The following is a 27404-nucleotide window of genomic DNA, read 5'->3' on the forward strand; positions in this document are numbered from 1 at the left end:
GGTCTTGTTTCCTTCTTGAAGCAACGGAAGGTCACTAAGACCTCCTCGTCCAAGAAGGGGGGCATATAGGGACCTAAATTATTAAAGTAACTAAATCTTTTTCCAATAACGAATGATAGCCAAAATTCAGGCCGAACAAGTTATTTACTTAAACAGTTTTTACACTCACAAGTTTTCAACTTAGGCAACTGATAAGCGTCTTGATATATCCGGCCACAAAGATCCATTGGATCAGATGAAGTGTGTTAGGACGAATTGCTTTCCTACTTAGGCATAAATATTTGATCAAAACAAGGCGTCTAGTGCATGAAAGTATAAAGCATTGGAAATGGAAAAAGATAGCTCTTTTATAAATAAAAGGAAAGATTACAAGCTAATCTAAAAGTTAGATTACAAGCTAATCTAAAGCAAAAGTACAAAAAATTACAAGTGGCCTGCGACCAAGATGGAAAATGGGAAAAGTTAAGCATCCGGAGGAGTGTTGTTAGTTCTCTTCGTCCTGGGCTTCAGCTTCGTCTTCCGCCTCATCTTCTGAAGATTCTTGGAAGACGGGGGGTTCCTCCCCTTTAATGTTAGCCTTGTGCAGGCTCTCTTGAAATTCTAGCCGGCGAACAAACCTAGGGATGTCGTCCTCTTCAGCCAACATTTTAAAGGCCTGCACGACCCAAGTTTTCGAAGTTTCAATCACTTCGTTCATAGCCTCCTTGGCCGCCTCCTCGGTAGCCGAAAGTTCCAGCTTCAGCATACTGCTCTTCCCTCGGAGATAGCGGTTCTCTCTTCTGAGTTCCGTCGCGACCAACAAGGCCACATTCCTTTCGTCCTGGAGAGCATCCTTCTCGTCCAGAAGACTTGTCAGCCGGAGGAGATAATTTCTGATTTGGGCCTCCATCTCGGTTGACCGCTTTTCCCAGGCCACCTTTGACTGCTGATGCAGTAACTCCTGCTCGGCCATGGAAAAATGGGCATGGTCGACAGCTTTGGTAACGTCAGTTAAGAGTTTTTTGTTCTCTTTCCTCAGCTGCCTTACCCAGTCTTCGGCAATAAAGCTGCGAGCAAAGAGCTGTCAAAGGAAAGACGAAAAGTGTTAGGACGGATGCAAAATTAAAAAAATATACTTCCTCCGTTCCATAATAAGTGAAACACTTCTCTCCTTTATGTGAGATCTTTTTTGGAGAAGTGTTTCATTTATTATGGAATGGAGGAAGTATCTAAGTATAGAATTCAAAACGTCCAAGGAAAAAGTTACCTCTGTAGCCAGTTGAGACATGCAGCCGACATGCCGTGATGAGGCTCCCCTCAAACCCTTGATGTAAGGTTCAGGGAAGCATTTGAAAAGCTCCAGCTTGAGCTTCTCTCTGTCAGCCGAGCTCATCTTCGAAAAAGCGGCCGAAGACTCATCATCAGATAGAGTTGGAGAGCCGGCCGAAGCTTCTTCAGCTATGCCCTTCCCCTTATCTGAAAGAGGTGACTCGTCAGTATTTCTGACGGGTATAACGACAGTCTGACGGTTGGAGGGACTCATTGGCCGCCCACCAACGCGCAGGGTTCTAACTATATTCGAGTAATAAGACTCACCAGAGGATCGGGAGGCCGTCCTGTATGCCTCCAGCATCTGGGAAACCAGTTTGGCAACTGGCCTAGAATAGGCGGACCCGTTCACAACCGCGTCCGGCATGACAGGTTGGGTCCCTGCTCCGTCCAAAAGAGCAGCCGCGTCCGGATGCTCAGTGGCCAGTGGGCCGACAGGGCCCGTATAGGTGACCAAGGCCATTTCCTCGGCCTTGGGAGGGTCGTCCTCAGCAGGAATATTGACCACGAGCTTTGGAGCAGGCCGTGATGGTTTCTTCTTTTTTGCTGTGAACCCCTTTGATTTTTTTGGAGGAGGAGCATCACTGGTGGTGGTCGGTCTTTTCTTGGAGGCCGCCTTCTCCGCCAACGCCTTGGACGTTGGGGCATTTTTCTGAAAAAATTAAGTAAAATGATTAATCAAAAGAGAAGAATGGAAGAAAAAGGAAACCGTCCAAATAAGCTCAGGAGGTTCTATCCTTCGAAGAAGGAAGACGTCCAAAAATAGCTTTGGACGTTCTGCTCCACGAAGAGGTAGCTCGTCCAAACCATCCCAAGACGTTTTGTCCTTACAAGACGAAAGTCGTCCAGAATCAACTTCGGATGTTCTCCCCATAGAGAGGGAGCTCGTCCAGAGCCACTTCAGGACGCTCTAGTCATTGAAGGAGAAGGTCGTCCGAAATCAACTTTGGACGTTCTGCCCTCCAGAGGGAGAGCCCGTCTAGAGGCAATTCAGGACGTTTTGCTCTTCAAAGAAGAGACTCGTCCAGCAAAAAAGAAATAAATAAAAAATTCATACCAGGGTGTCCGTCCTTTTTTCAACACCAGTTTTTCTGAACTCCTTGTTTGTGAACCTGGACGAACTCATATCTCCTCTCCAAGATTTTCTGAGTTTCGCCTTGGCCGAGTCTGCATAAGAAAAGGAAACATGGTTAAGACCCTGAAAATAGGACGAGGGCATTTACTTGGAAATTATTACAAGGTATACCTCTATCCTCGACCCGCCGCAAGCCAGCCGCGACCAAGAAATCGTCATTGTAAAACATCTCCTTGGAAGGGATCCAATTGGACGGACCCTTGAAGGAGACGTCGTTGATGGAATACTCCGAGATTTTGAAGTATTCCACCAACTGCTCAGCCGAGCTGTTTTCAAGCTCCAGAAAGGATGTTGTTCGTCCAGCATTGGTAGTAGCCCGATTAGTGTAATGGTATCGTCTGGCCACCGCCTCATTGGGAGCTTGGACGAACAGGAACTCAGCTTTCCAAGCATGCATCTTGGACGTCTTGTCCCACGACGTCATGAAGCCTTGACGATTACAGACGCTGAACTAGGCCCCATCTACAGTTTTGGGAACCTTGGAGACGTAGTGTATTTGCAAAAAAGCAGCCATGGACGGATCAACGCCCTTAAATTCGCAGACGACTATGAAAGTCAAAATGTTTTGCCATGGATTTGGGGCAAGTTGGTTAAGTCCTATGTTATAGTAATAAAGGAGGCGGCTGATGAAGGGGTGCAATGGAAAACGCAGCCTGGCATCTAAAGCCAGACGATAAACAGCGAAGTGGCCAGCAGGAGCACTAAGTATAGTGTCCTCCCGGCCAGGAAGAACAAACCGATACCCCGGCATGGGTATGGCTGAAGAAAGATGTTCAAGGTGAGGACCTACTCGTCCTAGCCAGCCGCTTTCGGCTAGGATGTATTTAGGGTCAGACAAGGGGCCAAGACGCCGCATTATTTCAGAAGAACTTGTGGATGGCTCGTCTGAGTCGCTAACAGGGTTAGAAGAGGTTTCGGCTTCGTTCGACTGATCTGAGGCCGTCCATGGCTTGGACGGGCAGGGGTCTGGAGAACCACGAACTTCGGATCCCTCTTGGACGAGCTAAGGAGAAGGACTTGGGTCGGCAGGACGAGCGCTTTGGACTTCTCGCTCTCCATCAGCGGGAATCCATCCAGTAGATGCCTTCATTTATGAGCTGGAGGCCGGCAGGTTAACCCCTCATCTGATACGAGCTGTTTGCTTGACGCGCGCCAGATTACCCTGCACAGGTAAAGACTGGGTCGTCTGACTTTGCCGTCCATGACTAAAGATAAAGAATGCATGTCCGCCCGAGATAGGTCCAACTCTAGAAGATGCCGAGGAAGACAGGCCCTCTGTTCTAGGGTTAGTACCAACCCCTGAGTGGCCGGGATTGTTCGATGAAGAGGACGAATCCATTTTCTTAAAATATGCTTGAAAATACAAAGAAATGAATGAGGAAATACCTGTAGAGAAAGTTCGGACGAATGTCAAAGACGAATGAAACTTCGGACGAACGGAGTAGCAGAATGCAAGAGCTTGGACGGGAGTAACTTCGCTCTCTAAAAAAGCTCAATAAAAATTGCGGAGTCTCTCTCTCTAGAAAATTTCTCAGCAGTGTTAAAATGATTTCAGAAACGACAAACTCACATATTTATAGAGGGGTGAAAGTGACCCCCTCATCCGGTAAAAGTAATCGTTGCCCTTGAAAGTTGACTTGTGGAGACCGGCAAAATGGCGCCTCTTTTTTGAAAAGAAAGAAGGGCAGTTCCAGGTCGGTAAAAAGAGGAAATCAACCGTCTTGGCACCTATATGGTAACTTCCTCTTTTAAGGGGCAAATGGTGTAGCCTAAAAATCAAGGGCTACCAAGATGACACGTGGCTCCATCCTAGCCTTACAAGTGACACCAGCTTATGGAGGTAAAGTACATGGGTCAGAAAGTTATGTGGGCTAAAGTACACTTTTCTGAAGAAAAGGAGGTATTAAAATCACTCTTATGGCCCAAACCTGTACTTAGGCCCAGCTAAAGCATCTTATACTCCTGTATAAAGATGAGGTGTGTTGACCAATCAATGCCTGCCACGTGTCACCATTTTACTGATTAGCCAATCAGATGCTCCTAAATTAGGGTGACATCAAGGTACAACAGTCATCTCAAACAGTATAAATAGTCCTTGAAATCAGGGGAAAGGTACGTTTTTCAGAGCATAGTACTGTTATTCTGCCATAAATTCTCTCTCTCTCTACTTTCTCTCTCTAAAAGTCCCTTCATATCCCTGATATCTGACTTAAGCATCGGAGCAGGAAATACCACCCAAACCTCCAGGGTGGTCCCTTTTTTGCAGGTTGCTGATCGGAGTTCAGTATTAGGATCCGAGCCCAATCATTGTTGTAGAAGTCTCCAAATTAAGAACCTGAAGTTGGGAGTTGTTGTATTAGCTTACTAGTTTCATACTACGTAACAATAATAATAATAATGATAATTAATAATAATTATTTTATATTATTTGTATTAATATATTAATACTTGATGATGATATATAATAACAATAATATCTAAGAAGTAAATTAATATTACTATTTTAATAATTAGATTCAATAATATAAAAAATTTTTGTAATAAAAATAATGATTGGGTTGGACCGCGAAAATTACATCATAAACCGTCTTGACGCGATTTGATTGGTTTATGGGCTAAAAAAAATGGGTTTATTGTGCTTTGACCTAAACCATGTTACTCCTAATAATAATAGTAATAATAATGAGTAAAGCTATAATAAACAAAATAATATATAGAAACAACAATAATTATAATACTTAATAGTAATGATATATATTTAAATAATAATAATAGTAATAATAATAATAATGATGATGATGATGATAATAATAATAATAATAATAATAATAATAATAATAATAATAATAATAATAATAATAATAATAATAATAATAATAATAATAATAATAATAATAAGAGTAATTAGTAAATTAAATTATGCCAACATAATAATAATATTTCACAAAATGGTTATAAAAGAATGGAGCTGAACTGAACTGAACTGAACTGATTAGAGCTGAGCTGAACTGAACTGAATTGATTAGAGCTGAACTGAACTGAACTGAACTGAAAATAAGTTGGGGAGAACACGCCCTAATAGAGGTATATACTTCCTAGAATAATCTACAAACTAGGCAACATATCATGCACTACCAACTTACAAAGTCAACTTTCCTAATACAAAACATAACAAAAAATACTAATATATTAGAAGAATCTAAATATATATTATTCTAATAAGAATTACATTAATTTTTCGAAAAATTTGATTTTAATAATCCAACCTTTAATCAGTTCGCTAAATTTTTCTAACTATTTATTATTTTTTGATAATCACAACTTTGAATAGCTTCTTAAAATAATTTTAACTCTTATTTTTGTCATCACCAATTCATCTTGTGTCTATTGTATGCAAGAAAAATAAGAATTTAGAGTATTTTGATAAGATATCTACCAAAGTTAGCTTTATTCTAAAATAATCCAAATAATATATTAAATTCAGCAAACTGTGCAAATATTAAATTATTGGAATCAATTTTCCTCTACCAAAAGGCAGTCAAATGTTTTTTTATTTTTCCCTTCAAGGAGGGCCTTGAAAAACAAAAGATCAAAAAAGCGTCCACAAAACACCTTATCCACCACATACTTTCTGACAAAGAAACTCAAACATCCACCCAGAGCACCCCTCTTCCTAACCCCAAACCCAAAAAAAAACCACCACCAAAATTAAAATTCATTGGCAAATTCGCAATGGCAGTAGCAGCTCCGTCATTAGCATGTTCTTCACCATCATCAACCCATTCGTTACGATTAAACGTGAACTTATTTAGACCGACGACGAGAGCAGTGTCAAAAGTTGCGGTCAAAAATACATCATTATATACAAATGATCCTCGTCCACACGTCTTCCTGCACCTTTCAAAGTTCCCCACCTCCACACATATCCCCAAAGCAACATCTGAACAGGGCCCGGACCCGGCATCCGACCCGGAACCTTCCTCTACTTCTGACGACTTTGACTCCCGGATTTCTCAAGTCCGACTAAAGTACAAGTCTGGAACTGGGAAAAAGGCCGAAACACGAAAGATGAAGAAGGGAAAGCAAGAACCTGGGTCGGGTTCAAGTGGAAGTGGTAGTGTTTTTCTTCCTCCCGTTCCGTTAAAAGAACCGCTTTCGGGCGGTCTGAAGGTTGATTTCGGGTTCAGCCCGTATTCTGAGAGGGTCAATGGCCGGCTTGCGGGTATAGGATTAGTGGCATTGTTGTTGGTAGAGTTGGCTACTGGAAAGAGCGTGGTGAAGTATCATACACCAGCAATTGTTTTTACTCAGGTTTATTTTATGGCTGCTGCAAGTGCTTTGTATCTCAAATATGAGAAAGAGAAGGTGAGTGTTTGGCCTCAGATTGATGATTCTACTGTTGCAAAGCAATAAAATTCGATCTGTATGTTTGACCCTTTTTTATGAGACGGTATCGCAATGATAAATGATTAAATGTGTAGTTTCTCGGCTTACAACTTAGAAGGGTGTTCGGTTAAATCGAAACAAAATTAGATTTTGCTGTGCAAGACGAGGCAAGTCATTAGGAAAAAAAGAAGAAGCAAGTGTACAGGCTATCGTTGTTTGATGTTGCTAGTCTGTTGCTTACATGAATTAAGTTTTGTAAATCAAATGGGTCATTGCTTATAATTCATTTATTATTTGCTTATGAAATTAATTAAATTACATGTCTCCATATCAGCGTATACGTTTGAATGATATGTGAAGACCTTCAATATTTCATAACATTCAATTACTATTTGGTATCGAATGAGATATAATAAAGAAAGGGCTTAGTACACGTGGGACTTATGCCTTGCATAATAAATTTATTGTAATATCAATCACACAAAATGGGTGACTCTTTTAAAAAAAAGAGTCATATTTAAACAAATAATACTCTCTCCGTCCCAATTTATTTGCTACATTTGCTTTATCACAAAGACCAAGGAGGGAGTGGGGACCATTGCCATAATAAGAATCAACAAAAAAGCAAATAGGTAAATTGTGGGACCTATGTACTATATATGGAAATATTTACAAAAACCAAGGAGTGAGTGATGACAAATTTGTAAATAAAGTGTGGGACCTATGTACTATATATGGAAATAGTTGCAAATGTAGCAAATAAATTGGGACACACCTAAATGGCAAAATGTAGCAAATAAATTGGGACTGAGGGAGTAGTTGTTACCTCTTCTAAGTCACTTGTATATCCATAATCCATAACCTTTTAAAAGTGGCAAATGATGCTACTGTTCAAATGAATAGTATTCTGAGTCTTAAAAGAGTGAAATTCACTGTTCATAAGCAGCCAAACAATCTGAGCCATCCATCACTCTTTCACTCCTAACCACACGATTTTTCTTTTCCTTTCTTCTGTCCTCTTCAGTCTTCACCACTCCTCTTTCTTCTTTCTTTGTCTCTGGATCTGGCTTTTCCTCCCCACAACAGCAAATTCTCTCTCCTTTTTCTCTTATTCAAATTCTAGGGTTTGATCTTGTAGGAATTTTTAACTTATCTCTCAATAACACAATTAAATTTCGGATTAACAAAGCACAATAATCCTGAATCGTGGAGTGCGCAAGATTAGGGTTCAACATGGGTCAAAAATTAGCGGGTTCGTCATCCTTCTTCGTCGTCTCTTTGTTCTTCAGGTTTGTGTCCTTTTTGTATTATTCTCTAATTTCTTTCTACAAATTTATTCAATTTCATCAATTTTTTCCTTTTGTTATTTTATAATTTTTTTCCTACAAATACATTCAATTTCAGAGTCGGAAGGATGTCCTAGGCTCACTCTTTGTTGATTAAAAGTATCTGAATTATCTAATTTAACTTAGATTTAATCTCAAAATAAGAAAATTAATGTTTTTGCCATAGCCGTGAAGCTCCCCAATTTCCACGTTGAATTCTGGAATGACTTTCAAATATTTCACAGTCGCAAATTGTGTAAGCAGGTATTAGAATGATTCCTGGTCAAATATTTAAGATCAGATTAGCGTAAGAAGGTTTTGAATTTCTTTCCATTTTCTCTCTCTTCATTTTTTTAAAGGAAGTTGAGATCTAAAGTTCAGTGATAGTATTCGCATCTATTATTTTATTTTTTAAGATTATGATTTTTGTGATTTGTTTTGGTTTTTTAACTACAAACTTCTTTTATTACCTACATCTTTGTTTTTGAGTACTTTGTGAATTTTTGAGTACTTTGTAGTACATCTTTTATTAGTTGTTACCTTTTATGCTTCATTCGCCTGAACTAGCATTGGATTGTATTTTAGAGAAGCTTTCCCCTGTTGGGTTGTGTAGTATGTCAGCTTTTTGTACTTCTTTGAGGGAAAGGTGCATTAGTGATCACCTTTGGGGTAGGCACATGAAGCATTAATGGGGGAGAATTCTGGGCCACGCGTACTGAGAGTGGCAATGGTTTATTGCTTGTAGCCGGAATTCGACCCTTCTTCAGGAAAAAATCTCAAGGTTTGATCAAATTCATTTGGCATGTATGGCCTTTGACATGGTTTACATCAAGATTTGACAAAAGTAATAGTAATAATGATTCAAATTCTCCCCTGGTTGATACTGTTATGTCCTGGTATTTGGCTCTTGAAAGTGGCAAGTTCTGGTTCCCACCTCAAGTTTACAACCGTGAGGTATTGATCAATTATCACACTCAATTATCTTAAGTTTTTTTGCTTGAGGTTTCTTTTGTTGTGTCAATTTAAGGCATTTTTCGTCTTTGTGCAATTCTAAAATAAAGTTGAATTTGGTATGCTATTTTTTTTGACAGAATGGTCATGTTGGATTTATGTTGTCCTGCTATGATGCTGAGCTTAGCTATGATCCCCAAACTGATACTTCCCGGAAAGGTAAGAAGCATAGTGAAACTTTATTGTGGATCATTAGTTATACATTTTAGTTATATACTTCTATATCTCTAAAGAACCTTCATTATATTATGAGCATGAAAAAAATGAAGAACACCATGCATTTGAATATTTGATTCATGAAATTATCTAAAGACTAAAGTTGTATTCATGGTTGCAGGTATCCTCCCCATGGAAGAAGGGCAGTGGCAATTGAAAGTGGTATCCAATGGGAAAGACTAAGGGCATCCCCAATAGATAATCCACCACATGATCTTCATGCATCTGATTGCTTGAATGATCTACAACCTGGAGATCACATAGAAATCCAGTGGAGAAGGAATAAAGAATTTCCTCATGGTATGGTCCACAATCTAAGCATTTGGTGATGTTATTATTATAGCCGTGTGAATATTTGTTAAATTTGTGTAGCTGGATACTAGATAGAGGTTAAATATTTTAGATCTTTTTTCTTTATTGGTTGTAATTCGTTCAATTTGTGTAACTTGTCCATGATAGCTTGCCTGCAAAGTCTTTTCCTGGCGTGAGAGGGTAGTATATCTAGGAAAATTCAAGCATACACAAACACCCTTTCAGAAGAATATGTGGAAGAAAGGGTAGTATATCTAGGAAATTCCTAAATCTTGTAGTTTTATTTGAAATATTGTCGTTTTTCATGCCGCACCTCTCATAAGCTTCCAATCCTTTTGAAGGTTTGTATCCAGTAATATTGATGATCTCCTTATCATATCAGAATAATATTGCGATTTGTTTATACTATATGTGATTTAAGGTGATTAGAAAAAGGTTGATTAAAAAGGAATCCAGGAATCCTTTGGAATATGTCACACAAAGACGACCTTGGCATGTCTCACTACCCATAGTTCCTGGGTTAGTACTCATATGAAACCATGCTTTCTTTTACTTCTATATCTTCATCGATCTCTTTGTTGATGTAAATATTATCATTTAGCACCAAAATGAAATTAGTTGGTGTATAAAAAGATTTTCTTACTACTTGAAATATATTGGTTACTTGAAAGTAAATATTTGGGGTCAAACAAGATTCTCTTTCTTGGTTTGTTTCATGTATCTTGTTTTGTTCAAGCTTTGAAGTTTAAGCCTTTTCCCCTTTCTTAGAAATTGACTAATTAGCAATATCAAATTGAATATACTGGCTTAGTAGTAGTTTGACTCTTCTATTATTGGTGCTTCGTTATCGTATTGAAACTTTTTTTTTTTTGAGCCAAATCATATAATATAATTTACCTTTATTTTCCGACACTAAGACTTTGCTGTTTAGGTTGTTGCTTCCCCGTCACTAGCATCTGGGTTCTCATTTCTCACCACTATCCCCTTGCGACTACTATAAAGTAACATGCTTGTTGACGCTATAATTCTGGTATTGTTTATTATTGAATCTTAGCTTCTGCTACTACACTCGCCGTTTTTGTATTTTTTTGTTCTCCGTCTCTTCCATATTCTCTCATACTTCTATCATCTCTCTTCACTTACACTCCTCTCTCTTTCTCCCTCTCTCTCTCTCTTTCTCTCTATCTTGCTTTTTCGCTTTTATTTGTTTTACATTTGAAAGAGATGCTCTCAAGATGACTTTTCATTTATGGGTTCATTTTTGTTTGTTGGAATTTTGTTTTCATGCTTGATTAAATTATCTAGCTACTTATTTCCATTTCCTCATATTTTACGCTCTTAGTAAGCTCTCATGATCAAGAGAAATGATAATATTCTTATGCATCAAGATTTTTGATCTGCATTAGAATTAGTAGGTTGGACTTTAAATTCTTCACTTCTAATGGATATGACATAGGTTGTCTAAATATTTGTTGGTGGCTTGTCAACTATCGGTCTACTTTTTCAAACTAAAGCTAAAGCTAGAGTTAGAGACGAATCAAAATCCAATTTTGTTTGGCATTTACTCTTTAAATTAGATAGATTCAATAGTATACTCATATATAACTATTAGATCCAATCTTCTGGTTTCAAACTTTCAAGATTAAGTAAATCACTTTCTATACATCCTAATGCAAAGAGGACCATAATAAAACAAAATCTTAATTCAAGCTAGGTAATTTAAGGAAAAATGATTGCTCTACTCCACTGCATATATCTACTCTTAAGATTCCTCACTCACCATTCTATTATTGCTCATGCAAACTCGAGTTGGGTAGTTATTCATATCTCTTTCTGGTATATTTATTTTTCATTGGGAATCATCAGTCAAGTATATTGCTACATCAGTGGGTAACTCTCTTTCTTAGTGTGTAATGACTTGTGAGATCTTGTCTGAGCGCAATTATCAGTTTGAAACTCAGCCAAGTACATTCTTCCTTTTATTTTTTCAATTTTGGTTATGGTTTATGATCGGTAAATAACACCAGTTTCTACTGTACAATTTAGGCTTGCTGCTCCAAATCCAAGAACATACATTGGCTCTGGCAAGGTTTATGAGATCAAGAGTGCAATTGATGCATTGGATGTTGAAACGGTGTTATTTGATGATGAGCTTTCACCTGGGTGAGAATGGAACTTTTAACTGATATTTGGTGCATGTTTTAATATAGCTATGAACATTTACACATACTAGCTTAAGAATGATATATTTAGATTCATCATATATTTAATAATTTGATTTCAATTCTTTTAGTTAGATTATGGGTTTATTTGCTATTTGTTTTAGATCTTGTGATGCTTTTTCGAATTTGCTACAATTAAGATCTAATTTCTCATGGATTTTTTTGGGTTTCGTGTTTTTCCCAAGATTTGGATAATTTTAGTTCGAATTTTGGAGTTTCATCATTACCTGCGCATAAAAAACGAAAGCGTAAATTCATTTAGTAATTCGAATTATGGTGTTGTTGTTGCCCTGCGTTTCTACTGCCGTTGTTGTTGTTAGCCTTGCTTGTTGGTTGATTCTATGCTTCATTTGTTTGCGGAAGGGTCTGTTTTGATTATTAGATGGATGGGAGGTTCATTTGGTGTAGTTTCTCTCTCCTTTGTGACATATTCTCAATGGCAGCGAGCCTCGAGTCACCATTGCAAGCTTCAACAGCAACCTCAATCGCCAAGCTAGACACCTCAGCCTTCTTCTCGGCTTCCCATCTCCAATTCTTCTGGTATTCCTCCTTTTTTTCCTCCTTTGATTTCAACTTTACTATTTTGGAATTAGGGAGAACCCAAATTACACCTAAAAATGGAAGATTGCGAGAAAAATCGAAGAAATTTAACTAATTGACAATTGCAAAAATTTAACTAATTCGGCTTCCCAGCTGCTTCTCTCTTTTTTTAATTTGCTTTGCCCCACTTTTCTCTTTCTTTGTGAAACTAGAATAGGATAGATGTCACCTTGTAAAACCAGAAAACACAGGCAGTAGGTTTTTTTAACTAATTCAGTTCAGGTTTTGTTGTCACAGCCCGCGATAGGATGTTTATGCAAAGGAGAGTGTTTGGCTAAGAAAGTGAAAGGTGTCCCTTTTATGAGTTTCGATTTGGGCACTTCTCCTACAGTACCTCTAGGTTTGACACATTTATGTCAATTGCCTTAGTTTTTTCTCTAATAATGTTGGTAGGCCTCTGCCTTTGTCAATCATTCTGCTTACATCGCTTTCCCGTTTTTTTCAGCCATGACCGCAAACGAGGTTGGTGATGTGCCTTGTTGATATCATTACTAATAAGGTATAAACTCTTTTAGGCATCTTCATATCGAATTATGTACTTTAAAGCTGATTTCCAACTCAAGAACTATCCTCAACAGAGCACTTCTGGAATGCAGGATGCATACTTGGGTCATATCATACTGACATTTTAGATAAGCCTGTTCTATACTGCAGGTTTTTAGCTTGATGATGTCAATGACTAAGTTGCATACTTTGATAGTTTCTACTGTGATATCTGTAGCAGTGCATGGATTCCGACTCTCTGTATCTACTCAATAGCCACTATAATGTGAATATGGAGGTGAGCTATCGTTTGTTAAATAATTTAGCATTTAAGGATGAGTTAGGATATTGAATTTGAGATCGTATAGAAATGTTACAAGTTGTCTATTCCATGTAGGAAGATACTCATAAGTAGTGCGGATTGCCCATTTAATCTAAGAAACAAGACGTGACTTTTGTTGTAAATTTTAATGTTGATACAATTTTGATGTTGTGTTTCTTCAAATTGACATGTTACTACACTTTGCCATCTAATTATGATGTTGGGTAGGCACATGAAGCATAAATGGGGGAGAATTCTGGGTCCTGCAGCGTACTGAGAGTGGCAATGGTTACTAATCCCTCCATTTCTTTGGTGGGGTGACGTATTGTGTGCGTTCATTGTTCAAATAATATTGGAAAACTGTTACTAATCCTCCATTTCTTAATCAATTGCTTTTTAGGTGATGTCCACACATCATAAGTAAGAGGAATCCCTATCCTAAAATACTACAGTTGGCGGGATTCAACTTTGTGACCTTTAGGTTACAAAGTGAATCCCCAACCAACTACACCAAGCACGCTTGGTTCCTCAAAAGCTCTTTGTTTTGGTGGATAAGAGTTTTGGATCTTTTAAGCAAAGTGCACTTGTTCGAGCTTAAAGGAAGGTTCGGTGAAATTTATTTTGTAGTATAGAAAGTTTGATTTTTTTTTTTTCAATTTGGAGGGCAAGGAGCCAAGTATAGAATAGATCATAACGTGAACTTGGTCCTTAAGAGTGGTTTGCCACCCTTTTGCGCATGATGCAATTGTTCACCTCTCTTGCTTTCTCTTTGGGGGCATGGAGGATAGTGCTTGAGATTTTCTATCATAAAACAAACATTAAGATGTTAAGTTGCTTAAGAGAGAGAGTCAGTCATACTTTCGTACTGTGGCTACAACTTCCAAGGGTAGAATGAAATATCATCATTTCCCAATCCTTTGGAAAATTGCTGGTAACAAATTGATTCCAAAGTGCTATGCAAAAAAAAAAAAAAAAAAAAATTGAATTCAGAAACGAACCACACTTATCTTTCTGGAAGAATCACATGCATTCATTATCTTTAATTAATAGTCTGTGGGAGTTGTTATTCTTGAGTCGTGATTGATTACACTATCTTGCTAATTTGTTATCTTTTTAACAGTTGAGCTGGAAAAGCAAAGCTTTTGTGTCCTGAAAGTTACTAATTAATCATATGGTACTGAATTTCTCTAATTAGACGGGAAGCGGAAAAACATATAAAATGTGGGGACCTGCCAATGCTTTGCTGTAAGACAACCTCGCAAATAAGCAACAGGGTTTAAAACCTCGTGTGTTTGAACTGCTTTTTGCTCGAATAAATGAGGTCAACTTCATATCCTTTTTATTGTGCTAAGGTGTATCAAAAAGAGACTGTTGTATAAAAGTTTTTGTTTTTTTCTCTGTTTTGTGGTGTTCCAAGAACAAATCAAGCACGCAGACAAACAACTTAAGTATCAGTGTTGTTGCTCTTTTCTTGAGGTAGGGTGATGATCCTGATGTGTCCATTTGTCTGATTAGGCAATTATATACAACTAATTACATTTCGGTGTTGCAGATTTACAATGAACAAATTACAGATTTATTGGATCCAACTCAGAAGAATCTTCAGGTTTGAATCATGGCTTCTCCGATTCTCTGATTTTATGCTGCCACGTTGGTGAATTGGTGTGTTGATCATAGACTTGCTTTGTAAATTCAATTACAGATAAGGGAAGATGTCAAATCTGGCGTTTATGTGGAAAATCTCACAGAGGAGTATGTATCAACAGCCAAAGATGTCATTTGGCTTTTATTGAAGGTTTGTATAGCTCCAGTTTCTAAATTATATTTTCTAAAAAAATTACTTTGCTAATATTGAGTTCTTTCAATCTTATCCCTAAAATCGCTTGTAGGGAGTCCATCTTAACAATTATTGCTTTATGATATTCATGACATAACATACATTTTTACGACGATTAATTAGAACATTGAAATAAGAAATAAGATAAACATCAAACTACTTAAGTGAGATACCCCAGAATTGTTATGAGTGAAAAGAGGGCAAAGGAAAGGAGGGAGCTAGACAAGGAGAGAAAAAAAGCGAGACGATGGAGAGACCATGTAGAAGGAAACTTTTTAATGTGAAGAAGGAATTAGCCTTACTAATATGATGAGGGTATATATGAGGGTAAGAGGGGACTTTCTAATATGATGATAGTAAGAGGGGACTTTCTAATATGAAGAGTGTATATAGGAGGGGAACTAGCCTTATTAATTACTATCTCTTTCATCTTATTAGTTTAATTGTATGGGATCGTTGAAATCTTACTATTCACTTAGTCTATTAGTTGGGAAGGGGAGGGGAGAGAGGGAGATGGTAGAAAGAAGAGTGGTTGAGAGTGATGGAGAAGATAAAAGATGTTAGAGGTTGAACAAGAAAGAAGGAGGTCAGAATAACAAAAGGAGAAATAAAGAGTCAAGTGCACAGAGGAGATTTTTGACCTTGTATCTTAATAACTAAACACACATTATTAGAAAAACTACAATAATTATTAAATTGGAAAAGTCCGCGTCACAATCACCTTGCCGCCACCACCACCACGCCACCACTCTGCTAAAACTGCCGTAAGAACCACCACCACAACCTCCCCTCTACCACCCTTTTCCATTTCTTTCAAATCATTCTACCAAAATTCACGAAAATTCACCAAAATCCTTCACCAAAACCCTCTTCCATGTTTTGAATAATCTTGCATCTTTGTAACATGTCATCGAAGCATTGATATAAAAGCAAGAGCTTATTTCTTCAATATTTGTAACATGTCATTAAAGAACATATGAACTCTTATTTGATTCTAAGCTTTTGTTTTCACCATCATGCTTATCCCAATTCCATTTCTTTCTCTATTTGGTTGTCTTCAAGACCTATATAAACTATCATGTTATTTGATACATAAGCCAATATCGATCAATAGTTAGATATTAGGAACAATTCTTGAATTAATTCTGTATGAAGTTGGTTAAGAGCTAGACCTTGATTAATTCTAGACCGGTTTAATTAAGTAATTAGTCCATGATTAAAAAAGAAAGGACAAAATATTTGAGGCGTTCTATTTCACTTGTATATCTTCTAAAGGTGATTGTGATTCAAATGGGATCAAGTTAATGTACTATTGCTAGATTTAAAGTTGTTTTGTTGTTTATACCTGCATCATAAGTTTAGAAGGCTAGGGATTCTAGCTAATGTTGATTTCTTTTTCTTAAAAATCTCTAATTCGAACTCAAACATATGTGTGTGTTGATGCTTTCATCTCAAACAATCTTGAATTTTTTGAAATTACACAGGATTTGGGAGAATCAGTCATATGATCACAAGAGGAATCTTTTAGAAGGATAATGTTGAGATCGTCATTGTCAAGGATCCTCTCATCACCACAAATTACATTATATTTTTTATTGAAGTATTCATTTGAAGGAGGGTGAAGAATGGAGAGGATTAGAGCAACAATACAATGTTGAGTGTTTTTGGTAATCTTAATGTAAAGTTGGACATGTGTAACTTTTTTTCCTTTTGTAGATTTTGTGAAAATATCATCGATGTGCTTTTTTAATATTGTTTTTGGTAATCTTAAGCTTCAAATGGGCTATTTTTCCTTTAAAGTACATGATGAGTACAATGCTTTCTTTGTTAGAAAGCAACATCTACTTATGTTTTCACAATGAACTGGAATAGTTTAGGTGAATTCAATCTATTTTGAAAGTTAGAATGTCTTTAAATTTTAAATTATCTTTGTTCTTAGTTTGGGTCTTATGTGAATTACTTTTTACTACTTCTCTCATTCATGGCTATGTGAATTAAAAGGTGGAATGTCTTTAGATTTTAAGTATCTAAGTCCTTGTGGACTTGCACTCTCTACCCAGGAATTTGCCAACACATTTCATGAACTGAAGACCACGACTTTTTTAATCCAAGTCATACCAAACACATCATTTTCCAAAAACAGGGTGCTACGTTGAGACATTATAAACATCTTACGTTAGTAAGTCAAGCCACCATTTGACAAATGCTTCAAAGACATGTGGGAACCCTCCACGCTAACCAGTTCAACATTTTATTGCTATCGGAAATTGCTAGATACGGCATTTAAATTGTACTTTAAATACCAATATCATGTATTTTTTTTTCAACATTATATGGACGTGTAACCAGTTTTAATACGAGCACATACCCTCCGTGGTTTGCCTAATGCAATTCAAATACACCATGTGCTTACTACCTATTTGAAATCAATTGCAAAAATGCTATCGTACTAATTACACCTAACACATTATGAATACCGAAATTACACTATTTTGGGGTGCCGCATGTGTAAAGTATTGAAATCTAAAATGCATCTGACAAATTATGAGTACCGCAATTACACTATGCAGTGACAAGATGCACCTGACAAATTTTAAAATTAAGTATTGAACATTACTATATTTTTCAATTATCTAAATTCTTGCTAAACATGAACGCCTTGTGATTAGAGTGATACTTCTGTTTTTTATTTTCTTTGACGACATAAATGCTATTTGATACGAGTCTTGATGGACATGCTGCATCTTAGGTGCGATGAAGTCGTACTATATAAAATAATTTCTATTTTGTTATAGTGTAATTATATAGGTTCGCTCAAATCTTACTATATACTTAACTTATGAGTGATACTTTTGTTTTTTTTCCCTTGATGTCAGATATATGATCATGCAATGGGAGCTTATATAAATTTTCTGAGAGTATGTTGAAGCTCCATTTCAAAAGCACTTTAGAGACATGTGAAATAATTACAACTAAGCAATAAGTGTCAGTTTAGAGAACTCTCTATAATTGTTACATTTAATCTTTAAATTGCACTTCAAACAACCACAAATTAATTGTGGAGGTACACCTTACTTTTGTGCTTTACCCCATGCAATCAAAACAGCAAGTACCCATGGATTTGGAATAATTACTTTACAACCATCTTGCTTTTTGAAACCAATGTAATTTAAATATCACAAGTACGCTATTTTGGAGTGCCGCGTGCGTAGGCAGGCGGTTAAAACATCATGCTCACATCCTTGTTTCTATGTATAACTACCCACTGTTAGCATCAACTTTCATGAACAGGGTGCTGCAATGGAGTATACTCTATATCTTGCAGGAATAGATTGTAGATTCGCTTTAAAAACACTCCAAAAAAGCTTCAAGTTACAATAAGTATTGAATCAAAGTTGTTAACTTAACTATTAGAATTGCACTTGAAATAAACTTATTTATGTACTTTCTTTTGCAAATGAAATTTATCAGGAAAAAAACCGTGTTTGCACATCGTTATTAATTGATTTGCCTAATGCACTCAATACACCTTCTGTAGGTACCGCCTTTTGGGAATACGAGCTAAACAAATATTTTACTACTCAATAATAACAACTAGTAAATAAAAGTGTCTTATTTAAGACAATCAATTACTCGCGCACAAACTCATATTATACAATGGATAGGTCCTTTTAAATTAGTTGATTCAATACGGCAAAGTTTGTAATATCATTTTTCGGGTCGTAGAGACATGTTCCATTTCTGGTCCTACCTATAATTGAGTGTCAAACATAAAATCCTAATTATTCTTAAGGAGAGTGTCAAACATAAAATTCTAATTATTTTATAGGATCAATCGATGCATGATTTACATTTATAAAGATTTCACCCACCTCTAATAAAACTGATCATAACCATTGGATAGATTCAAACATCTGCCAATGATTTACATTTAGTACTTTATTTCAAACCTCGATCTAGAACTCGCAAAAACTGAAGAGAGATAAAAGCAATAAGTTTTGTTGTTCAAAAAAATTGAAAGCAAACTCTTCTCCATGTCATATACTCATAATGAGTAAAGAGAAAGTAACCCAGCAAGATTAAAACCAAACACAAAATTTAAAAAAAATGAACTCACAAAATTGAGATAATTCAATAGGTTTTGTTGTTTAAAACTTTTGAGCTAAAATCAAGTAAAAAGTTGAGTTGATCCAAGAGAACTGAAGAGAGAAGGTTAGAGATATTTGGGTTCATAAGAGAAATTAAAACAAAAGAAGAGAAAAACTGGCGATTTTGAACCGAGAGGGAAGAATAAGTTTAAAGCGAGAGATTGGCGATCTGGAATTTTCCAACAATAATCATACCCATGAGCCATGGAGGCAGAGGAAAGGAGGAAGAAGACAGAATCATACCCATGAGCCATGGAGGCAGAGGAACGAAAGAAGAAGGCAGAAGACAGAGGGCGACTAGGAGATAGAAAATTGATAGCCCTTGACATATGGTCTTCAATCTTCATACTATATTTTAATTTTCCTGTTTTCTTTTGGCAACTCTTCATTGTCTTTATTTTTAACTTTTAGAGTACTTCTAGTTGCATCTAATATTATTCATCAAATATGAGGCCTGTTCTTCCCAACTTATTTTTAGTTTAGTTAAGTGCAGTTCAGTTCATTTCCAATCAGTTCAGTTCAGTTCAGTTATAATCAATTCAATTTAGGGCATGTTCTCCCCAGCTTATTTTCAGTTCAATTCAGATCAGTTCAGTTCAGTTCAGCTCCCATCAGTTCAGTTCAGTTCAGTTCAGCTCCAATCAGTTCAGTTCAGTTCAGCTCAGCTCCATTCTTTTATAACCATTTTGTTAAATATTATTATTATGTAGGTATAATTTATTTTATTTTCTAATTACTCTTATTATTATTATTATTATTATTATTATTATTATTATTATTATTATTATTATTATTATTATTATTATTATTATTATTATTATTATTATTATTATTATTATTATTATTATTATTATTATTATTATTTACATATATATCATTACTATTAAGTATTATTATTATTATTATTATTATTATTATTATTATTATTATTATTTTGTTTATTAGAGCTTTACTCCTTGTTATTACTATTATTATTAGGAGGAACATGGTTTAGGTCAAAGCACAAAGAAACCCACTTTTTTTAGCCCATAAACCAATCAAATCGTGTCAAGACGGTTTATGATGTAATTTTCGAAGTCCAACCTAATCATTATTTTTATTACTAAATATTTTTATATTATTAAATCTAATTATTAAAATAGTAATATTAATTTACTTCTTAGATATTATTTTTATTATATATCATCATCAAGTATTAATATATTAATACAAATAATATAAAATAATAGTTTTTAATTATCATTATTATCATTAATTATTATTATTATTAATTTATGATTATTAATATTATTTATTTATAACTATCATTTAAAAATATCCAAAATACTATTATTATTATTCATTATTACTACTTATCATTATAATTATTATTTAATATTCATATTATTATTGTTTAAAATATTATTTATATATTTATTACATTCAATTTAATTCAATTTAATTTGATTCAATTCAGTTCAGTTCAGTTCAGTTCAGTTCAGCTCCAATAAGTTTAGTTCAGTTCAGTTCAGTTCAGTTCAGTTCAATTCAGTTCAGTTAAGCTGTTTTATGCCGAAGAGAACAAACTCTTATTTCAATTCAGCTCATAATTTATTTATTTTCATTACTATTAGTCAAGTTAATTTAATTCAGTTCAATTTAGTTGCAGTTAGTTCTGTTCATTTCAGTTCTGTTTAGTTGCAATCAACTCAGTTCAATTCATTTTAGTTCAATTTAGTTGTTTTATACGGAAGAGAACACACCCTTAGTCGTAGGTTTTGATTTATAATGTAGACAATTTATTTTGGAGTTGCAGGATAGATAATTTTCACAACTTTTTAAAATGCTTAATTATTACTTCACTAGAGTATATTATTATTAGATATTATAGTAGTATACAATAATTGTCTTTACGTGTTGTTATTTGTCTACATTAATAATGTAGGGGTAGCGATCAGTTCGAGTTAGGTCAATTTCAAGTTCACCTGAATTATGTTTCGGGTCACTTACCCCTAAATCAAACCCGACTTGATTCTGATTTCAGGTCGAAAATCAGAATTTGAACCCGACCTTTTCGGTTTCAGGTTGACTCGAAACCAACCTAAAATGACATGACTTCAAATTTAATCATTGCAATAATTCAACACATTGAGTGAGTCTTGAATTCAAATGTCAACTTAATCAAATTTAGAAGATTCAAGAAACAGGTTTGGTCTAATACAAGTTAGATAAACATAAAATAGGTTATAAAAATTACAAAAGTAAAGTTTATTTCAGGCTGACCTGACTTGAATTTGACCCCACTTTTAAATCAGATTATTCGGGTTGTTTTGAGGTTGAAAAATTCAACCTGAACATAACCCATTATTTTTTCTGGTCGGATTGGGCCGACCCATTTTTTATTTCAGGTCGAAAATTTTAACCTTAACCCAAAAATTTCAGGTTAGATAGAAGTCGTGTTATCATATTGGGTTAGCTTTAATTTTGACAGCCCTAATGAAAAGATTATATCATGAAATATAAATTTACAATTTATAATCTTTCAATTTTAAATGTAGTCATTTCAATAATTTTGGAATAAAAAAAATATATTTAAGAACTAAAAAAAAAAATCATGTGCATTATGCACGGGTCCAGATAATCTTAATCTTTTAATGAAGATATAAATTATTTCACAAGTCAATAATCTTTTATTTCTCATTTATATTTTTGTTAAATTATTTCAATAGTTAGTTGTGTATGATCAATTCATGATTCTAATGTAAAGATCACAAAATACTAAATTTCTAAATTGAAAAATTTTGGGTTTTCATTTTTTTTTCTTAGATATATGTTATTAATATTAATTATCATCATATATTTTGCTAACCCGCAAATGAAACCATGATATATAGGGAGGATAGACATTTTTTCATATATAACGATATTGATATAAACAATTAGATTCATTTTAAGTAAATTTACATGAACTTAAAGCGAGTTTGAGACAAGTTTGACCACTAATTATTACTTAAAGTTGATTAAATTAAACTAAGCAATGTATGTACTTTTAACTTAGTACCATTTGATCATTTATATGGATAATAATAACAATAATACTGATTATTATAGATAATTATTTATATTTCATTATAGTGCATCGCACGGGTTGTAAGCCAATTTTCGACTATTCTCAATAAAATATCATATCATTTTAGATAACAAGCCCATTTAGTTCTTTGTTTTAAGGTTAAACCTATTTTAGACTATTGACATTACAAGATAATAATATCGTGTAAGATATTTCTATATTCAATTCTTAGATATATATTAGTAAGAAAAATTTATACATTACAATATATATTTCAATTATATATTACAATATAAATGAAATTTATTGTCTATTTGATAAGATGAATTACAGGTTATTTTTCTAATAAACTAAATTGAAAATTGTATTTTTCTCTTTAATTTTTTTTGTTAATTTACATTTACTATACAGTGTAAATTATAATGTCACTACTTTATGTAGAATTTGCAAAAGCTAACTCAATACGAAATACAACCCAAACCTAACCCAAAATAAGCGGGTTAGGGTTGGAACTTTGACAGATTTTCTAACCCATTGATTAAATAGGTTAGGTTGAGGTTGACATTTTCGACTCGAAATTGAAATGCTTTAATTTTATTAACTTACGAATATGTAAAAAATTCTCGAAAATATATTGGTAAATCTAAAATATGGTTAAAAAAGTAAATATTGCTAAAATAGGTCATAATTATTTTAAGAAATATTAAACATGTATACTTTCAATAGTGAACTCTCTCATATGTACTTTTAAGTAAATAATTAATTTTTTGGATAATGAAATTATGATTAAATGGGTTAAACGGGTAATTCGTTTATTAAATAGGTCGGGTCAAGGTTGAGTATTTCAATCTGTTTATTAAATGTTTAGTAAACCCAAACACGAATCCAACCCAACCTGAACTGATTGCGAGCCTAACTTGGTTGCATGCTGTACTTTTATGTTTATACTATTTCATTACATATTTACAAGTATATATACCATGATATCAAGGGACGTATTATATAATTTTAAATATATATTGTCGTATCAAGAGTTAATAGCAAAAAGGGTTTGAAAAATATTAATAGCTGATAAAGAACGTGAAAACTTAAATGTTATCACAAATGTATAGTACAAAGACGTGGTTCAAAATGTTTTTACAATACTCTTATTATTACTATTATTTAATAATTCATTTGTGTTGTTCATCCACTTCATTGAGATACATGATTTTTTCTTGTTTCCTCTTCAACAACTGCTACATGCAGACTTGTAGTGTTTTACCATATATAACATAATATATACACATATCATATTTGATATACAAAATTAAATCAAAAAAATAAACTTCCCGTGCATTTTTGCACGGGTGGAAAACTAGTTGTATATATATATTTCTCTCAAATTTCTTCTTCATATTAGGTAATATTGTGTTTTCTGTGTTATAAAAGGCTAAGTATAAACTAAGGTGCGGTGGATCCATTAGAGATTTATAATGCTGTAAAGTTGATTTGATGTTTTATTATCACTATTATGGTAAACGGAGACTTGATAGGTAATATAACTTGTATCAGGGAGATATATTAGTATATTATTCATTTACTTTTTTTTATCCAAACATTACTCCTTTACTTGACAAGTCAATTAAGGTATAACTTGAATTGGTGTGTCAACTTAAAAAGCATAATTATTTCTACTTACAACAAAAAAATCAATATGAGCTTGTATCTTAGTTGGTTAGTGTATTTTTTTTTTTATCAAAGGAGATGTTGTGGGTTCGAGTCTTAGAACATACTCCCTTCGTTTCCTAAAGATCTTCCCACTTACTGTTCCTACAGATACCAAGGAAAATCAAGTTGTGTGGGGCATGGTGTGAGTAAAGTAGGAGAGAGAAAGGGGTTAAGATAAATAAACAAATAAAAAGGGGTTAAAGTAGGAGAGAGAAAGGGAGTAAAATTGAATTAATAATGTAATGGTGGACCATATGATAGTGACATGAGAGGGTAAATAGAAAAATTTGTTTTGCCAAATAAGGAATAAAGCAAAAGAGGGAAGATCTTTTGGAAACACCCTTTAACGGAAAGAGGGAAGATCTTTAGGAAACGGAGGGAGTACATTTTTATTATTTATTTTTAGTCAATTAATAGGGAGGAGGGAGAACATGTGGCAGCATGACAAATGTTTGCTTTGGGTTATATATATATATATATTGACTATTTTTGTACAGTAGTTAAATTACTATTAATATACAAGTATAGATGTTTAGTACTCCCTCCATCCTAGTTTATAGTGTTTGTTTCTCATTTTGCAAAAGAATTAAGGAACTTATTAAATGTGGCCACAATGTTCCATGTAAAAATGATAATAAGTATTAAATATGGGCCATTTTGCTACAACTTCCATGAAATATGAGCATAAAACAAGATTAAAGTGTCATGTCAAATAAAAGAAAAATTGATAGTTTTAGTCCCACCTTTGGTCAGTCTATTCAAAATGGTGCCAACTTTTGAAATTCTGGAAATAATCTGAACTTTTGTGGTGTATTTACTCACAATGGATCATTACCTGTTGGTAACTTACAAATACAAGTTGAATACCGTAATTGTGTGATTAATAACTAATTTAATGTGTCTTAAAGTTAAATCCTTAATTAAGCACCTAAATTCTATTATTTAATTATAAATTAATTAAAACAACATTACAACAACTCCTAATCCCCTTTGACTAGCCCCTACCCCACAACCCACTGCCCTCAAACCCCTCACCCAACCATCCTCACCCCATCCATAAAAATTGAACCCCTTTCTGCCACTGCCCCTCCCTAGCCTCGTGGTGGTGGGTTTGGTGGTTTTGTGGGAAATCAAGAGTGAGATATTCTCACCAATTTGTGTGTTTAGGAGCCGCCATTAATGGTTCTTCTTCACTGGTGTACCTTACCTTCATCTTCTACTAAGATTCACGACTTTTGTGGTCCAAATTACCCACTTTCTAAGATGGGCACCCTCCTCCAGACCTCACAGGCACACCTCCACCTCCAGCCTCGCACTAGAACATAATTTTCAATGTTATTGCCTAAATTAATACTCCATCCGTCCTCTATTAGTTTACCCCTTTCTTTGGCACAAAGTTTTAGGAGGAATAGTATTGTGAGGCATACAAAGAGAGAGAAAAGATTATTTATACTAAAAGTTGAATATATGAAAATTATAGTTATCATCCAGGTGGCAGAATATGGCTGGCTTGGTTACCTAGTATGTTTGTTGTAGATATAAGGTGTCAAGGGGATCAGTTTGTGCATTGTGAAGTATTGTCTATGGTTCTAATGATAGAGCTGAGAGACAGAGGTTATGGAGTAAGCTTTGCCAATTAGGGAGTCATATGCAGAGGGCGTGGATAATGATGGGGGACTTTAATAATGTGCTGAACTTGGAGGATAGAAGTGGGTTAGCAGTAAGTAGGTGATTTTAGGCAATGTGTGAGGGACTGTAAGATAACGGAGTATCAAATTTCTGGATCTTTTTTTTACTTGGTCTAATAAGTAGGAGTGTGAGCATAGAGTCTTCTCTAAGATTGATAGGGTATTTGCAAATGATGTATGAATGGATACATTTGTAAACTGTTGTGCTAAGTTCCTTCCAGAGGGTATTTCTGACCACTGGCCATGTATGATCAAATTGGTGAAGTCAGTGGTGTCTAAACCTAAGTCTTTTAGGTTCTATAACATGTGGATGGATGCCCTAGATTTTATGGCCAAGGTGCAAGCAACCTGGGGGATTAATGTGGATGGTGTAGCTATGTACAAGGTAGTGTCTAAGCTGAAAAAGTTGAAGCCTGTGCTTAAAGCCTTGAATAAGAGTAAATTTTCAGATATTGAGAATGAAGCTGCTGCAGCTTTAGTGAAACTTGTGGAGGTGCAGAGGAGAATACACCAGGATCCTAGAAATAGAGAGTTGCACACAGCTGAAGAGGAGGCTAGGAAGACTTTTGAATTCCTAAATAAGGCTAAAATGAGCTTCTTGCAACAAAAGGTGAAGAGTGATTGGCTTAAAGGAGGAGATGATAACACCTCCTACTTTCATGCGTGTCTGAGGAAGAGAAGGATGCAAAACCATATTAGTAGAATCAAGGATGTAAATGGTGCTTGGCAGGAATCCCCTGAGCAGATTGAGGAGGCTTTTGTTGGGTATTATAAGATATTACTTGGCACATAAGAGGGTTGGAAAGCAAAGGTGAGCAGATCAATTGTGAATGAAGGGCCTCTTCTTACACATGAGCAGAAGATAGGGTTATGTGAGGTCTTCACTAGGGAGGATGTGAAGAGAGCATTGTTTGATATTGATGACAACAAAGCCTCTGGGCCTGATGGGTACTCAAGTGGGTTCTTTAAGAAGACCTGGAACTACACTGGGCAAGACATTATCACTGCAGTTTTGGATTTTTTTCGAACTGGAAAGCTCCTAAAGCAGGTGAATGCTACTAACTTGTGCCTCATCCCTAAATGTGAGCAAGCTGATGATGTCACTAAATATAGACCAATTGCATGTTGCAATGTGCTCTATAAAATTATTTCTAAAATGCTGTGTCAGAGATTGAAAATTGTTTTACCACACATCATTAACCCTGTGCAAAGTGCATTTGTGGAGAAAAGAGTTATTATGCATAACATCTTCTTGTGCCAAGACTTGATGAAACAGTACATGAGGAAGAATGGGCCTACTAGATGTACGATTAAGGTTGATCTTAGGAAAGCCTGTGATTCTCTGAATTGGGATTTCCTAAGAGATTTGCTGGTTGCTTTGAATTTCCCGGAGAAATTTGTTTAGTGGGTAATGGTGTGTATTACAATTCCTTGCTTTTCCTTGAGCTTTAATGGTGTCATGTGTGGTTTTTTTAAAGGAAAAAAAGGGTTGCAACAAGGAGATCCCATATCTCCTTTACTATTTGGGATTGCTATGGAGTACTTGTCAAGATTTCTCAAAAGGATGAGCAACAAAGGTGATTTTGAATATCACAATAGATGTGCCCCACTAAAACTTACCCACTTAGTGTTTACAGATGACTTGATGATGT

At 35.0% G+C, this 27404-nt stretch overlaps 2 protein-coding genes, 1 long non-coding RNA gene and 1 pseudogene across 5 annotated transcripts; all 4 read left to right on the forward strand.

Annotated features, from left to right (window-relative positions):
* The first annotated feature begins 6029 nt into the window (after positions 1-6029).
* LOC104886911 (hypothetical protein) lies at positions 6030-6923 on the forward strand. The gene has a single exon (XM_010671452.4). It carries the CDS (start codon positions 6176-6178, stop codon positions 6854-6856), a length of 681 nt encoding a protein of 226 aa, XP_010669754.2. The 5' UTR covers positions 6030-6175; the 3' UTR covers positions 6857-6923.
* A 1292-nt stretch (positions 6924-8215) lies between these two features.
* Positions 8216-11879, forward strand: LOC125494817 (F-box protein At2g32560-like; annotated as a pseudogene).
* A 227-nt stretch (positions 11880-12106) lies between these two features.
* On the forward strand, positions 12107-17033 carry LOC104884198 (uncharacterized). 3 transcript variants are annotated; one of them, XR_008968066.1, is made up of 8 exons: positions 12107-12455; positions 12753-12855; positions 12961-13014; positions 13170-13296; positions 14516-14796; positions 14873-14926; positions 15023-15115; positions 16642-17033. It is a non-coding gene; the product is annotated as an uncharacterized LOC104884198 (long non-coding RNA). The 3 variants fall into 3 exon arrangements; XR_007271248.2 differs by lacking the exons at positions 14516-14796; positions 14873-14926 and having other exon boundaries at positions 12117-12455; positions 16642-17022; XR_008968065.1 differs by lacking the exons at positions 14516-14796; positions 14873-14926 and having other exon boundaries at positions 12118-12455; positions 12961-12977; positions 16642-17021.
* An 8900-nt stretch (positions 17034-25933) lies between these two features.
* Positions 25934-27157, forward strand: LOC130590496 (uncharacterized). Its single transcript, XM_057392957.1, has 2 exons — positions 25934-26512; positions 26612-27157. The coding sequence occupies exons 1-2, from the start codon at positions 25934-25936 to the stop codon at positions 27155-27157; spliced, it is 1125 nt and encodes a 374-aa protein (XP_057248940.1).
* The last annotated feature ends 247 nt before the right edge of the window (positions 27158-27404 follow it).

The sequence above is a fragment of the Beta vulgaris genome, chromosome 2 (genome assembly GCF_026745355.1).
Source record: "Beta vulgaris subsp. vulgaris cultivar EL10 chromosome 2, EL10.2, whole genome shotgun sequence".
In the NCBI taxonomy this organism is placed as follows: Eukaryota; Viridiplantae; Streptophyta; class Magnoliopsida; order Caryophyllales; family Amaranthaceae; genus Beta; species Beta vulgaris.

Excerpts from the sequence above, each read along its gene's own strand:
- LOC104886911 (XM_010671452.4), top strand. The coding sequence starts at position 6,176 with ATGGCAGTAGCAGCTCCGTCATTAGCATGTTCTTCACCATCATCAACC.
- LOC130590496 (XM_057392957.1), top strand. The coding sequence starts at position 25,934 with ATGGATACATTTGTAAACTGTTGTGCTAAGTTCCTTCCAGAGGGTATT. Across the intron at positions 26,513-26,611 it reads AGCAGATTGAGGAGGCTTTT|AAGATAGGGTTATGTGAGGT; the intron begins GTTGGGTATTAT and ends ACACATGAGCAG.